The 16245-nt window shown below is 37.1% G+C and overlaps 2 protein-coding genes across 2 annotated transcripts in view; one reads left to right on the top strand and one right to left on the bottom strand.

The window, feature by feature from the left end:
- Positions 1–11229, top strand: part of LOC125854278 (putative late blight resistance protein homolog R1B-23) — a 154632-nt gene extending 143403 nt beyond the window's left edge. Inside the window, exon 3 of the mRNA XM_049533775.1 lies at positions 10990–11229. The gene's annotated coding sequence lies outside the window, so the exon portion shown is untranslated. The remainder of the gene's footprint in view (positions 1–10989) is intronic.
- A 3179-nt stretch (positions 11230–14408) lies between these two features.
- LOC125856274 (putative late blight resistance protein homolog R1A-10) lies at positions 14409–15635 on the bottom strand. Its single transcript, XM_049535793.1, has one exon. The coding sequence runs from the start codon at positions 15633–15635 to the stop codon at positions 14409–14411; it is 1227 nt and encodes a 408-aa protein (XP_049391750.1).
- Between the last annotated feature and the right edge of the window lie 610 nt (positions 15636–16245).

Below are 16245 nucleotides of genomic sequence, written 5' to 3'. Positions count from 1 at the left end.
TAGAGTGCAAGATCAAGGGGAAGTTTCTAATGCCGAGTTCAGAGAGGCAATTAGAATGTTGAGTCAAGCTGTAGCTAATCAGATTGGTCAGCAAAGGGGAGCTCGACAGGAAGGAGCTGACACTTCTAGGATTCGTGAGTTCTTGGGAATGAATCCTCCGAGTTTCATGGGTTCGAGCACTACTGAGGATCCAGAGGATTTCATTGAGGAGTTAAAGAAGATTTTTGATGTGATGCATGTGTCAGATACTGAGCGAGTTGAACTAGCTGCGTATCAATTGAAGGATGTAGCTAGAACTTGGTTCGACCAATGGAAAGGGGGCAGAGTTGAGGATGCACCACCTGCGAGTTGGGCCTGTTTTGAAGAAGCTTTCTTGGGGCATTTCTTTCCTCGAGAATTGAAAGAGGCCAAGGTACGTGAGTTCCTCACACTTAAGCAGGAGTCCTTGAGTGTTCATGAGTACAGTCTAAAATTCACCCAACTTTCCCGCTATGCTCCGGAGATGGTTGCGGACATGAGGAATAGAATGAGCTTGTTTGTTGCTGGGCTGTCTCGGTTGTCGAGTAAGGAAGGTAGGGCTGCAATGCTTATCGGGGACATGGACATATCCAGATTAATGGTCTATGTACAGCAGGTTGAGGAAGAAAAGCTGAAGGACAGAGAAGAGTTCAGAAATAAGAGAGCTAAGATCGGGAACGAGTCCGGGCAGCAGAGAGGTAATTCAAACCGTTCCTCCTTTCAGCAAAGGCAGAAGGGACCTGCTACATCATCTGCTAGGGCGCCAGCACCCCGATACAGAGGGGAACTTAATGGCCGGAATTTGAAGGACTTCAAGGTTACACCAGCACAGTCTTCAGGTAGTGTGGCACGCGGAGGTAGTTCGTTTCCTGCATGTGCTAAGTGTGGTAGAGTTCATCCAGGGAAGTGTCGTCAAGGCCAGACAGGTTGCTTTAGGTGTGGACAAGAGGGTCACTTCATGAAGGAGTGCCCTAAGAATAAGCAGAGTAATGAAAATTTGGGCAGCAGGGCCCAATCTTCTCCAGCTGCTCCCCCTGACAGGATGGCATCTAGAGGAGCTACTTCTAGTATCGGTGGAGGAGCAAACCGTTTGTATGCAATCACCAGTCGCCATGAGCAAGAGAATTCTCTGAATGTTGTCACTGGTATGATCAAAGTCTTTGCTTTTGATGTGTATGCTTTGCTAGACCCAGGAGCAAGTTTATCGTTTGTAACTCCTTATATTGCAAACCAGTTTGAGGTTCTTCCTGAAAGACTTTATGAACCCTTTGGTGTTTCTACACCTATTGGGGAATCTATTCTAGCAGAAAGAGTCTATCGTGATTGTCCTGTTTCCATCAGTCACAAGAACACCAAGGCCGATTTGGTTGAGTTAGACATGGTAGATTTTGATGTCATTCTAGGTATGGATTGGCTTCATGCCTGTTATGCATCATTTGACTGTAGAACTCGAACCGTCAAGTTTCAATTTCCAAATGAGCCAGTCATAGAGTGGAGTGGCAATTCATCAGTGCCTAAGGGTCGTTTTATTTCGTACCTTAAGGCAAGAAAGTTAGTTTCGAAGGGTTGTATCTATCACTTAGTCCGAGTTCATGACCCTAGTGTTGAGATACCTCATTTCCAGTCGGTTCCTATAGTAAGAGAGTTTCCAGAAGTTTTTCCTGATGATCTACCCGAAATTCCTCCTGAGAGAGAAATAGATTTCGGCATAGATCTTATTCCAGATACTCGTCCTATCTCTATTCCGCCATATAGAATGGCACCAGCAGAGTTGAAAGAGTTGAAAGAGCAGTTGAAAAATCTCCTAGATAAGGGTTTCATTCGACCAAGTGTCTCACCTTGGGGCGCTCCAGTTTTGTTTGTGGAAAAGAAAGATGGTTCCCTTAGAATGTGCATAGATTACCGCCAGTTGAATAAGGTTACCATCAAGAACAAGTACCCTCTTCCGAGGATTGATGACCTTTTCGATCAGCATCAGGGTGCCACTTGTTTTTCAAAGATCGACCTCCGATCAGGCTATCATCAGTTAAGGGTAAGGGAATGTGATATCCCAAAGACAGCTTTTAGAACCAGGTATGGTCATTATGAGTTTTTGGTCATGTCCTTTGGTTTGACTAATGCACCGGCAGCTTTCATGGATTTGATGAATAGAGTCTTCGAACCTTATTTAGACATGTTTGTTATTGTCTTTATTGATGATATACTAGTCTATTCAAGGAATGAAGAAGATCATGCTAGTCATCTCAGAACAGTTCTTCAGACTTTGAAAGACAGGGAGTTGTATGCCAAGTTCTCTAAGTGTGAGTTTTGGCTTAAATCTGTGGCGTTCCTAGGCCACATTGTGTCCGGTGATGGAATTAAAGTTGATACTCGGAAAATTGAGGCAGTGCAGAATTGGCCTAGACCCACATCTCCAACTGAAATTAGGAGTTTCTTGGGATTAGCTGGCTATTATAGAAGGTTTGTTGAAGGGTTCTCGACTATTGCATCTCCTTTGACAAAGTTGACTCAGAAGACAGTGAAATTTCAATGGTCTGAAGCTTGTGAGAAAAGCTTTCAGGAATTGAAAAAGAGATTGATTACAGCTCCAGTTTTGACGCTACCAGAAGGTACTCAAGGTTTTGTGGTGTATTGTGATGCATCTAGAGTTGGTTTGGGTTGTGTCTTAATGCAGAATGGCAAAGTTATAGCTTATGCCTCCAGACAGTTGAAGGTCCATGAGAGGAACTACCCAACCCATGACTTAGAGCTAGCTGCTGTAGTATTTGCCTTGAAGATATGGCGTCATTACTTGTATGGTGTGCATGTCGACATATTCACTGATCACAAGAGCCTTCAATACGTGCTTACTCAGAAAGAGCTTAATCTCAGGCAGAGGAGGTGGTTAGAGTTACTCAAGGATTATGACCTGAGTATTCTTTACCACCCAGGTAAGGCTAATGTTGTTGCTGATTCTTTGAGCAGGTTGTCTATGGGTAGCACCGCCCATATCGAAGAAGGAAGGAGAAAGTTAGTAAAAGATATACACCGACTGTCATGCTTGGGAGTCAGATTTACAGATTCCGCAGAAGGAGGAATAGCGATGACGAGCAGGGCTGAGTCATCATTAATGTCAGAAGTGAAAGAGAAGCAAGATCAAGATCCCATTTTACTCGAGTTGAAGGCAAATGTTCAGAAGCAAAGGGTATTAGCTTTTGAACAAGGGGGAGATGGTGCTTTGAGATATCAAGGTAGATTGTGCGTACCTAGGATAGATGGACTCCAAGAGAAGATTATGGAGGAAGCTCATAGCTCTAGATATTCCGTTCACCCAGGTTCCACCAAGATGTATCGTGATTTGCGTGAAGTTTATTGGTGGAATGGCATGAAGAAGGGCATTGCTGAGTTTGTTGCTAAGTGTCCAAATTGCCAACAAGTGAAAGTTGAACACCAAAGGCCCGGTGGTTTGGCTCAGAGGATAGAACTTCCAGAATGGAAGTGGGAGATGATCAATATGGATTTCATCACAGGGTTGCCAAGATCTCGCAGACAACATGATTCTATTTGGGTGATAGTCGACAGAATGACAAAGTCAGCTCATTTTCTACCGGTAAAGACTACCAATACAGCAGAAGATTATGCCAAGTTGTATGTTCAAGAGATAGTGAGACTTCATGGAGTCCCAATCTCCATTATCTCAGATAGAGGTGCACAGTTTACTGCACAGTTCTGGAAATCTTTTCAGAAGGGCTTGGGTTCAAAGGTGAACTTAAGTACTGCCTTTCACCCTCAGACGGATGGGCAAGCAGAGCGCACTATTCAGACCTTAGAGGATATGTTGAGGGCTTGTGTGATCGATTTCAAAGGTAGTTGGGATGATCACCTACCTCTAATTGAATTTGCCTACAACAACAGTTATCACTCTAGCATCCAGATGGCTCCATATGAAGCTCTTTATGGGAGAAGATGTAGATCTCCTATTGGATGGTTTGAAGTCGGTGAAGCACAGTTGATAGGACCAGATTTAGTTCACCAAGCTATGGAGAAGGTGAAAGTGATTCAAGAGAGGTTGAAGACGGCACAGAGTCGTCAGAAATCCTACACTGATGTTAGGAGAAGGGCATTAGAGTTTGAAGTAGACGATTGGGTATATTTGAAGGTTTCACCCATGAAAGGCGTTATGAGGTTCGGTAAGAAGGGGAAACTCAGTCCCCGGTATATTGGACCTTACCGCATAGCCAAGAGGATTGGCAATGTTGCTTATGAGTTGGAGTTATCACAAGAGCTAGCAGCGGTTCATCCGGTATTTCACATCTCTATGTTGAAAAAGTGCATAGGTGATCCTTCATTGATCCTACCGACTGAAAGTGTTAAGATCAAGGATAACTTATCTTATGAGGAAGTGCCGGTTCAGATTTTAGATCGCCAAGTTCGTAGGTTGAGAACGAAAGATGTGGCGTCAGTCAAGGTCCTTTGGAGGAACCAATTTGTTGAGGAAGCCACTTGGGAAGCCGAAGAGGACATGAAGAAGAGATATCCGCATCTTTTTGAATCCGGAGGGAATGCGGATTAAGGTATTAATTTCCTTCTTAGTGCTCTTTAAAATATAATGGGCATGTTGTCGTTGTTGTTGTAGTTGTTGTTGTTGTTTGCATAATTGCTTGTTGAGTGTTTGAGTTAGATGTTACACCCTTAGTTTTGTAAGAGCAACCTCATTCGAGGACGAATGTTCCCAAGGGGGAGATATTGTAACATCCGGCAATGTGAAATAATTGAAGAGGCTTAGAATTGGAAATTTTCATTTTTGGAAAGAATTTAAAGTTTTGGAAATTTTGGCTAAGTATGGAAAATGTGAAATTTTGGCCAACTTTGAACAGCCATAAATTCTAGCTCAGGATGAGTTAGGTGGAATTCCAGTTATGGTTGCAAAGTTCGTGGAACGACCTTTCCAACGCCACCGAGTTTGCTCGATTCCGAGTTCGTATGAGGGAGTTATGACCTTTGAAAGTTGGGCAGTTGACAAGGAAATCCGTCCGGGAATCATTAAGGGCATTTTAGTCTTTTCCCTAGACAATTCTTTTGAGCTCATATTGTTGTATTAGGATGATCTTTGGATCATTTTTGCCCCATTTTGAAAGAAAAGAGTTAGGGTTCTTGAGATTGAAGAAGAGAAGAAGGAGAAGAAGAAGAAGAGAAGAAAGAGGAGATTTGTCAAGACCATTGTGGATTTTCGTCGGGGTGATCCCTATCAAGGTATGTGAGCTTTTCGTGTGGGTTGATCCTTTCCCCCACACACACCAAGTTTATTCAATGATTTGAGAAAAGATTGGAGTTGTTGTTGAAGTTGTTAGTTGTTGTTAGTTGTTGTTGGTGGTGTTGTTGAATTTATTGTACATTGTGAGACATGATTGGGTCGTATATTTACGTTGAACCTATTGTATATTGAGGGAATTATGATTCTAAGAGTTATGCCCCTTTTGAAGTGAATCACCATCATTCGTAGCAATTTCTGGGCTATCGACCCCCCCTCCCCATCCACGGGCTTGACCTACGGACCGTAGCTCAATCGACGGTCCGTACTGGTCAACCGTCAATCGGAACAGAAGTTAGTTTTGGGGCATCGATCTACGGACACGACCTACGGTCCGTGGCCTGACCTACGGACCGTAAGTCAGGACCGTAGGTCAACACTTGGTCTTTTTTCTTAAATGAATTCTGGGGAAAATCTCTGACGCAATCTACGGACCTGCAGTACGGACCGTAAGTCCATCTACGGTCCGTCGATGGCGTCCGTAAGTCCTATCTGTGTCACCAGAAATCTGCAGTCTCAGCCAAGTTTCCCCCATTCTTTTCTCACTTTCTCATGCATGTTCTTAAGTATTATATCTATGTTGTATCGTTGTTTCCGACACTCCAAAGTACGTCTAAGCGTTCAAGAATCCCTCCATAACATGTGATCGAACACCTTGAATTCATAATTCCGATTCAAAGGAAGATAGTTTTAAGTCAAATGAAGTTAGAGGTCAAGTAAAAGAGTATAGAGTTTCAAGTCGAGTAAGAGTCTCAGTTTCAAGTAAAGTCATGAGGTTAAAGTTGAGTTCCTTTTAAAAAAAAAAAAGAGGTTATTAGGGGACTAAGTATTCCCTAAGAGTTTACAAATGTTTTTACACATTTGAGCAAAGAAAGGGAACATTAATTCCAAAAGAGCCTTTGGGCTAAGCTTTGAGTAATTATCTCGAACTTAAGAAAGAAGTTGTTTAAAAAAGCATGAGTCAAAGTATTTTTGGGAGTAGTATTGAGCACCGAATTGGGGACACGAGTTCTGATTTACTCAACTCTCCATAAGAACCATGCGCCAACATGGGATTTCTCGGATCATACTTTTTAGATGATCACGAAAGTTAAGCTAGTGGATCCACTAAGTAAAAGTTAACTTCCTATATCACGGCAAGGTATAGGATGGTCCTTGGCAACGCGAGGTAAAGCGTTGTATCATCACTAGGGCTCATAGTGATGGTTGTCGGTTAAAGAACCTCCCACATAAGTTATTTTACTTTTATATAAGTACAGTTGAGTTGTTTATACTATTTTACAAGCTATATATATATTGCATGCGTCTTATTGCTATATATATATTAAATTCAGTTAGTCATGAGTCGTACAGAGCCGAGGTAAGTGTTCTTTTGTAATTTTTTTTCCTTTCAAGCTTAAGTTGTGTTTTGGCTTTCCCGCTTGCATACTCGTACATTCCATGTACTGATGCCAGTTGGCCTGCATCGTTTGATGATGCAGATTCAGGTACCCCGAATCAGCAACCTGCTCGTCGCAGATCCAGCTGAGCACTCCAGAGTCAGTGGTGAGCCTCCTTGCATTCCGGAGGGCTCAATTATTTTTGTGTTCTTAGTTTTGTCTTATTAGGATGTTGCGGGGTCTGTCCCCACATCCATCTCAGTATTTTAGAGGCTTCATAGACAGACAGTCAGTCAGTTAGTTTTGAGTCTCTCATCTATATATATATGTAAATATTCTATTTTGAGATTTGAGTTGCCTTTGTGGCCATATCTTAGACGTTAAGTTGTTTTGTAATATTGCTTTGTATAGAGTTATTCGGTTGAGTTAGGTTTTCGCTGAGTCAAGAAAGCCAGGCCAAGGGTTCGCTTGGGGCTAGAAATGGTCTCCGAGTGCCGGTCCCGCCCAGGGTGTAGGCTCGGGGCGTGACAGATTTCACATGCAAGCAAGAAGGATACAAAAGTCAATGTATAATCCGACTTGAAGTAAATATAGAAGAAGCAGACCGATTTGCAAGAAATGTCTACCGACTCAAATAATAGATGAACACACAACCCCACTAAAGGAAATCATACAGGAACACAATGGACACAGTAATAACTTTAAAGATATGATTAAAGGGGCTCAATAACCACTTCGTCACAAAAATAATCAATGTACTACCATACTAACTAATAATACATAAGTGCAAAGCATAATCGTAGCATTCAAGTGTAAAAATAATAATAATAATAAGATAATAATAAGATAATAATAATAATAATAATAATAATAATAATAATAATAATAATAATAATAATAATAAAAGGGGAAGTAACATACGTACTACATCGACTCATACCTTAAAACAAAATTAGATAAGAACTAATTATTAATAATCTAAAAATAAAATGACTATTAAGACTTGCAATTTGACACCATGAAATAAATATTTAGAACACTAGATGGATGCATATAATATAGGTCCCACTTCTTATTTCCTTTTCTTTATTTATACCTCATAACTTCTTTCATTTTTTTATTTTTTTTATGGCAAAAACATTTTTTTTTAAATGCTAATTACTTTATCTGTTTACCAAATATGGAAAAATTACGTCCCTTTTTTTTTTTAGTTTGTTATATATCTAAAAATTGTATAAATATAAATAACACTATAGATCATAATAATTAACAACTTAAATATTTGAAAGTTATATAAAAAAAAAAAAAAATTAATTGACTCTCGAAATTCTATTGGTATCAATTTATAAATCACAATAATTAACAATTTAAAAAAAGGTATAAAATACATATAAAAAATCGCTTGACTCTAAAAAAAAAAAAAAAAAAAAAACTTTATCAATGCTACATAAATTGAGACATTTTATACATAGACAAAACAACAAGTTAAAGGCTAATGACATACAATAGAAACTCATACGATTTGTAAGCATGTTACTACGTCATACATTAACCATAGTAGTTGATTAGAAGGCTTAAACATGAGTGGAAACACTAAACAACAACAAATTTAGATACAAAGTACGTGACACTTAAATACTTTTATTTTTAAGCTTATGACAAGGACAGAGGCACGTTACCTACAAATTTGAATTAACACAAGTGATACCTTTAAATTAATATTTTTATCTACAGTACAAACCAAAAACTAGAACAAAACTAAATTAGCAATCATATGATTTCAAACAAATTCGATCAGATCAAACAGTAAATTAACAATAAGTTTTGAAAGGGCAAGTATTATGCTAACAACAATCGCGGACTGCCAATAGACCAAAATAATGGTCTCCGAGGCTAGAATCGATATCCCTAAATTCTAAAGCGGGACACATGAGATCAAAGAAAAGCCAGGAATTCAAGACATAAACAATGATAGATGAATGTTGACTTAACATAACGTAGCAATATGGATAGATGACCCTCCCTTCTAACGTGTAATGAATGCTCAAACAATGGTACCGAGATGAATGTCATGCTTTTGTGTAATCATTGGGGAGGTGATGCATCTATTTAGTATTAGCGAAATTTCACACTCAAACGAGAATGAGCCAATTAACAAAATAACAAAGTAGGATAGGGAAGTGTATAATTTCCGGACATGAGCAAGATAAGACCTTGACAAATTGCAGATTAATGAGGAAATATGAGAAAGATGGACATGCTTCAATATTTACCAAGACATCAAACCAACACCGAGACAAGAACACAAACAACGGAATAGAGAGTGCCGTTTTTGAGATGGATTAAATACGAAGGTTAAGAAGCGAACATTTTGGAGCTAATCTAAGACGGCAAGAAGCAATATAAATTAAAGCTAAATACTCCACGGGAAACAGATTTTTCAGACTCCGACAAACCCATAACAATTGCTCTCTATGATTCTGCTCCTTTCAAATAGAAATACGAGTGACCAACAATAACAAATAATGAAGGAGCTGGTGCTTGCGACGAAGTAACTCCAAGATTTTATCTAAACAGCCATGAACCAAAGCAACAACAAACCCGATAACACATCTTATACTTCGAACAATTAAGATGCACTTAATTTGAAACCAACAGTTCGTCATTCAGCATCAGCAATAAATCAAAAGGAAAGAATCGAGACATTTGAAAAAGGAATTTTACCTATTTCGGGGCAGCGAGCTGAACAAGAACGAGCAAGGGACGACTTCACCACCGAAATACTACTCCGAGAACTCCGACAAGCAGAGCAAAGACAAGCGAGAACAAGGAACTAAGCCAAAAAATTAACTCCCTCTCTACCACGGAGTCTATTTTCTAAGTATGTATATAGTTGTATATGACTGATAATATTGTTGGCCTATTTTTAAACTTTTCCCGATTTTCACCAAGTTCTTCCAATATTTTCTCTAACTCAAAAATTTCCGCCTAACAAATCTCCTTCTTTTTTCACCCCTTCTCACATGAGCAGATGATGCTCTATATATCCCCAAATTAGGGTGGATTCGATGGAGGGAAAAACAGTCAAATTCGGACAGAAAACGCCTAATTCAAAAATCAAAACCCCCAAAATTCTTTCACCATTTAGGATAAACACCTTTTTCTTTGAAATTTGACCCATTCCGGAAGAGGAAAGGGAGCCAGACGCATGCCCTGCTCCTCTGCTCGCGATGTACGACTTGAGAGGGACACAGGGGAAGACGACAAAGGGATTTGACGCTGTGTATCTTGACGGAAAAGGTGTCGTTCGGAGCCGTTGTTGTCGTTCTAGCATGTATTGATGCTACTTCCGTCTATTTGGAATTGACGTTGTGATTATCTCTTGTGAGTTGCTGCTTCTTGGTCTTGTTCTGTGAACAGAAAAGTGGGCCGGGTCAGGTAAATGAGTGTGGGCTGCTGGTGGAGTAGAGTATAAGGGATGGGTTGATTGGGAAATTTAAAAGTGGGCTAGGGGTTAATTAGGAATTGGGATTAGAATGGGAATTTCTGGTGGGCTGGAACATATGTATGGCTGGAAATGGGTATTGTACATTGTTGTTATTATTATTCTTTGTGAGTTTGGGGAATTAAAAGGGTGTGGTCTGATAATTGATTTTAAAATGGGGCCACAAATGTATAATTGAAAAGATGACCGAATGAATCGCAAATTTGGCCATGTGAATTAAGAATTTTTACCAAAATTGAATTTAGTCGGTGAATTCGGCTAAATATTAAATAAGACGGATTAATATTAATTAATTAATGAGCTTCTTAATCTTAACGGAATAAAATAATTAACTCAATCAAACTAATTAATTCAACAACATACCTATAATTCAAACTAAATTAAAATGAAATATTTTCAAGATAGTTTTAAAGTATTTGTAAAATATATTGGTTACATACGTAACAATATAGAACATATTTATTGTTTAAAATACTTAAAATATTACAAAAGTGAATAAGATTCTTAAAATATCTCGAAACATATTTTGAATTTTTATAAAGTCAATTATTTCAAATCGTTTGAAATTTGAGAAGCTCGATGATTAATTTATATCGTGGAGGTCCAAAATTGAGTGTCAACAGTCAGTTGAATTCATTTATACTGAGATGATTAAATCAACATTTATAGTCTTCAGTAATAGTCCTTACATTATGAATTTACCGTCTGCTCTTACGTGTGTATATATGGCTCGACCATGATTTGGAATAGAAAATACCATTTGTTTATTTCTAACATAATTTTCCTCCTTTCTCCAGGAGAGAACTTGGACATTGAGCTTGCTGGAAGCCAGGGGTCATCAGACAAATAGCTAACTGGAGTATTGTCATTTTGAAATAAGGCTAGGTCTGCTGCATTTCGAGTTCCCCTTTATGTGGATTGTTTTTTTTTTCTCGGTTGTGAAACTGTTTGCATCTTTCCTATTCTGTTATGGTTGTATTTGCTTTGTTTCGTTCGTGTAAAACTCTTGTTTTAATCTATCATTGTTTTTGTTGAAAGATACGTTACTCCCAACAAAGGCGCTATTGCAAGTCTTATTAACTTGGTATCTAAGCTTTCAGATGAATTCTAGTTAATCATTTTTGAATAGGGAAGTTTCAGACACTACTGCATCCTCCAAAAAAAAAAAATGCTCCTTTTGGAAGTTGGAAACAGAACAAGAGACAAATCTTGACCTTCATCTTCGCGTAAGCTTGAGTACTAGTGATCGGAAAACCAATAAGTTTTCTCTGGGAAAATTATCTTCCTTAAATATGTAGCTGAAACTTAGGGATGACAATGGGGTGACATTATGAAGTTAAGATTCTACGCTTTCCAAGTTTCTAATTCGGCCCTCTTGATCCACAATATCTGGAGTTTGATAAAATCTACTACCTCCAGCTTCCAAGTCTCACCCATGAATGCATTTTCTTTCAGCTTTAGAACCTCAAGGGATTCCAATTCCACTCCATGCAAACTTTGTGTTTGCCAAATGAAAGAACTAACTTATCCCACCACTCGTATTAGGACGGAACCTGGTTCAGTAAGCAGTAAACAACAAAATTAACACGACACAAATTAAACTCCGACCTACATTGTCTAGGATTTCAACCATCAATCTTTGTTACTCGATTAAGGGTCTATTTGGAAAGCCACTTGGTAATTAGAATTGGTGTAATTACTAGGATAGTAATTACCAGTCTAGTAATTACACTGTCTAGTAATTACACTGACCTGTTTGGTTGCCACAATGTAATATTGTAATTACACATGTCCTGTTTGGATGCCACAGTGTAATTACACATGTTCTATTTGGATGCACAATTGCAATTATAAAATTATAATAAATTTATACTAGACAAATAAAAAACTTTATAAATGACATTAAATTAAATATTTAAGATATATATTCTTTTTTGAAAATATATTAATTAATAAACATATTTTCTGTAGCTAATATTATGAAAAAATAATTGATTTATATTTTTTCAAATTAATATATTTCAATTGAATTGATCGTAACAACTAAAAGTATGAAGTTTCTACGAATATCGTGAAATGCATGTTTGATAAAAAGAATAATATATAAATAAAAATGTCATAAATTATTAAATGTTTGACAAAAATATAATCTATCAAGTCTAATTAAAAAATGACGTGCAATGTAAATTCAATATTACTAAAACAAATGAAACTGAAAATATAACATAAGTTATAAATTCAAAACAAAAAATTTAACATAACTATTATAACAATTTCAACATAGCAATAAATATGATTTATTTTTATTTTTTCTTAATAAAGAAAACGTAAGTCTATAACCTTACTTAACAATAAATTCTATTTTAATTTAAAAATTAGAATACTAATAAAATTATGCTAATGAGAAAATAAGCATGGCATAAAGAAATAGATAATACGAGAAAATTACATAGAATCTCATAAAGTAAGGTTGAGAACAAGAAGAAAATGAAATATAATAATAAAAAATAAACTTTTACAAATTTTTAGAATAATAAAAATAAAAAAAGAACTTAAAATAATAGAAGTAAAAAAAATTAAAACAAAAAATAAAAATAAAATTAAAAAGTAATCAGGTGGTAATTACACCATGTAATTACTAGCAATTCACAGCCTCTGCCTATGAATTGTAGAGTGTATTACACTAATTACATGTCCTTCCAAACAGGACAAGACAATGTAATTACACCAATTACACCAAATCCAATTACCAGGGTGTCCTTCCAAACAGGCCCTAAAGGAATTCTCAATGAATTCGAGGATCAAATTACTATTTCAGGAGTAACCTCAAGAAAAGACAGTTGAAGAAGAAGAAGAATTAAGAGAGAAGAAGAGAGTTTAGGAAGAGAGAACAATTATGTACAATGCGTTAATTACAAGCTATATAGTAATTGAATGACTGAAATCCTAACTGCCTAACTGCTTTCACTATAGCTGGTATGCAAATATAATCCCGAACTATCGTAAATGATATGTAGATACCCTCCGTCATATTTTTGAGACATTGGTGCCCCTGCCGTCTAAAAACTAGAGCATATATACCTTTTATACTAAAGGACATACACATGTCATAGTCTTATCCACAGATCCGACATTTATTCAATACCGGATTGACAAATTAGATTGTGCCACATGTCCCTATTTAGTCTTCCGTTAGAATATGTTCTAGTTTTTGGATGGCAGGGGCACCAAGTCCCAAAAGTATGACGGAGGGTATCTGCATACCATTTACGATAATTTGAGGATATATTTGTCCTTCTTCCCTTCGAAATGTGATACATAAATTTCGAATGCGATCGCATAGTATTAGCGAGGTTAAGGTAGATTATGATCGTACATGATGCAAGAAATCGGGATGTAAAACAAACAGTGACAAATTTCAATTCATATTAGTTGACAAATTTTTAAAAAAATGAAGCTCCTGGTGATTTCTATACTGGTAAAGTGAACTTCTCAGCGCTAAAATATACTCACATTTCTTAACCAACAAAGAGAGATGGCAGATGCAGTTGTGAACTTTCTGGTGGAGAACTTGTTGCAGCTATTAAGTGAAAATGTGGGGCTGATTAAAGGCGTAAATGACAAATTTAACAATTTGTTGGAAGAAGTTCAACGCCTGAAAGTGTTCCTTAACGATGCCCTTTAACTTGGCCTCATCTGGCATCTATGCCCTTTAACACAATCCGTCAAATCCAAGTCTATAATCCATCTTCTTTTCTTGAACTTGTATTGAACTATTTTCAAGAGCTAAGGAAACGGATGTCAATGCCGATCAGTTAAATGGGAAAGCTAAGTAACCAACAATATCTTAGCTTGAATGTAATGCAGAGAAAACCAGTGTGTACGTTTCTAGAAATGTTATCGATATCCAGCATCTCAAATCACATAAAGAACAGCACATCAACGAAAAACATGTATTATACATGAACAGAGGAAAACAGATTCAAAGTGTGAAACCAGCAATTCTTATACTCCATAGGCAATGCATAATAGATTGAACATCCTTATTCATTTCGAAAACAAAATAGATATTACAGTACATCAATAGTTACCATTTACAAAATACAAAAACACAATTGGCCGAGACATGTATTGAACGTGTTTATTCCTAAAACATGAATTTAACAAATGATCAGAATATAAAAACAAAATATGAACTGCACGGTTCTTAAGGATATTATTTCCCATTTCCTCTTGTTCCGATATTTCTTGTAGAATCCTCAGCAGTAATGCAGCATTCATGTAACTCAATTGATTCCAAAGTACAAATTTCCCCAAAATCTGTTGGAATTTCTTGCAGGTCCTGGCAATTCTTCAGAACAAGACGTTTTAGATTTGGGAAGTTATCACTGCTAGCTTCCCAACACTTAAGATTTGGGTAGCTCAGTAACAACAACTTCAAGCTTTTGAATATGTCTTTGTCACTCAATCTCCATACATCATCTTCGGATTCACAATCTTTAAGTTTGAGCTCTTCAAGATTTGGCAACATGATAACAGATGATGATATCTCTTCCCAAATAAAATGAGTACAGCAAGCTAAAGTCAACTTCCTAAGTGATGTCGGAAAAACAAATCTTTTGATGGGCTTTTCCAAAATATAGCTCCAGTAAAGCTTGAATGCCTCAAGTTTTCTCAAGCTGGACATATCCAAGAGACGATAGAGAATATTTTCTCTGACTATAGAAGATGCACGAATGCTCAATCTCTTTAGATTGGGAATTCTAGAAAAGACTTCATTTGTACAACTAGAGTAACAAATATTGAAAACTTCCTCTAGATTTGGCATCCCCGTCACAAGATTGTTATCTATTCTAGGATTTGGTATATAATTACTAGCTTTCCCTAAATGTATATACCTCAAGTTCTTCATCGTCCATATCTTCCCAGGTAAAGTCACATGTGAAGAATAACAATCATAAATTAGAGTTTGCAAATTTTGAAGCTTTGAGATTGATTCAGGAATATTTCCAAAATATTGAACTTGGAGATATCTCAAATGAAATAATTTTGTAATCACAAGAGGAAATGGGCCGAACCAGGTAGGGAAGATGACCAATACCCTGAGATGGTTGAAACAAGAGAAAAATCCATGTATTATAGGATCATGACGGTAGATGGGCAATCTAGGGAGAAGCTTAGTATGGGGTTCAAAAGATGGATCCAAGAATGAAAAGCAGTACATAGATCTGGCTACAGGGGATAATACTTTATAAGCATACACATCCTCAATACGCTTTTGAATACTGAAGCGACGAAAATTAGGCTTTTGTGCTGGTGCAAATGGAGTTCTCACAACATGCATAAACTTTGTCATTTCAGCTTCTATCAAACAAAACTCACGCATCAGATCATGTATTCCGCATGCTTTTACCTCACCATTGAATCTTTTTTTTCTAGCCATTATCAAGTTCCTTATACGCCTTTATTAGATACATCAAACACTATGGTATCTCACGATATCTCATTTATTTCTTGTTTATTATAACGGAAAAGGGTCAAAATTGCCCCTAAACTATATGAAATAGATCACTTATACCCTCCGTTACATTTTGGGATCAAAAATACCCCCGCCGTTATCCCAAGAGACCACAAATACCCCTCAAAAGTTAACTTTCAATTTTTTAATGACGTGACAAGCCACTTGGGACTAATTCCTCCACCTAAGATACCAACTAGGATTCCCACTAATTCATTCCTGCTGACCAATCAATTCATCTTCCCAAATCAAACCTAATTTTGAGAGAAAAAAATCGAATCTTCTTTATCATTGAAGCAATGTCAGAGGCTCCATCAATTCAATTGACGAAGTGATTTAACTTTCAAGATCAAGTTAATTGTTTATATCGATAGTAATTTAGATAACTAAACTGAGCACTGAAATTATTTTGAATATTGTTTTGCTCGACAAATGGTTCTTGATTATGCGGATGAGCTGGTAGCTTTTCTACAACAACTTTGGATAAAACTCCACACTTAGTATCTGGTTGTTTATCAAAATAAATAATATGTTC

The sequence above is a fragment of the Solanum stenotomum genome, chromosome 2, assembly GCF_019186545.1.
Source record: "Solanum stenotomum isolate F172 chromosome 2, ASM1918654v1, whole genome shotgun sequence".
Taxonomy (NCBI): domain Eukaryota; kingdom Viridiplantae; phylum Streptophyta; class Magnoliopsida; order Solanales; family Solanaceae; genus Solanum; species Solanum stenotomum.
Note: the sequence above shows the minus strand (reverse complement) of the source record. Positions and strands in the feature narration are given on the sequence as shown.

Bases quoted from the DNA above. Each gene is read 5' to 3' on its own strand.
- LOC125856274 (XM_049535793.1), bottom strand. From the start codon at position 15,635: ATGGCTAGAAAAAAAAGATTCAATGGTGAGGTAAAAGCATGCGGAATA.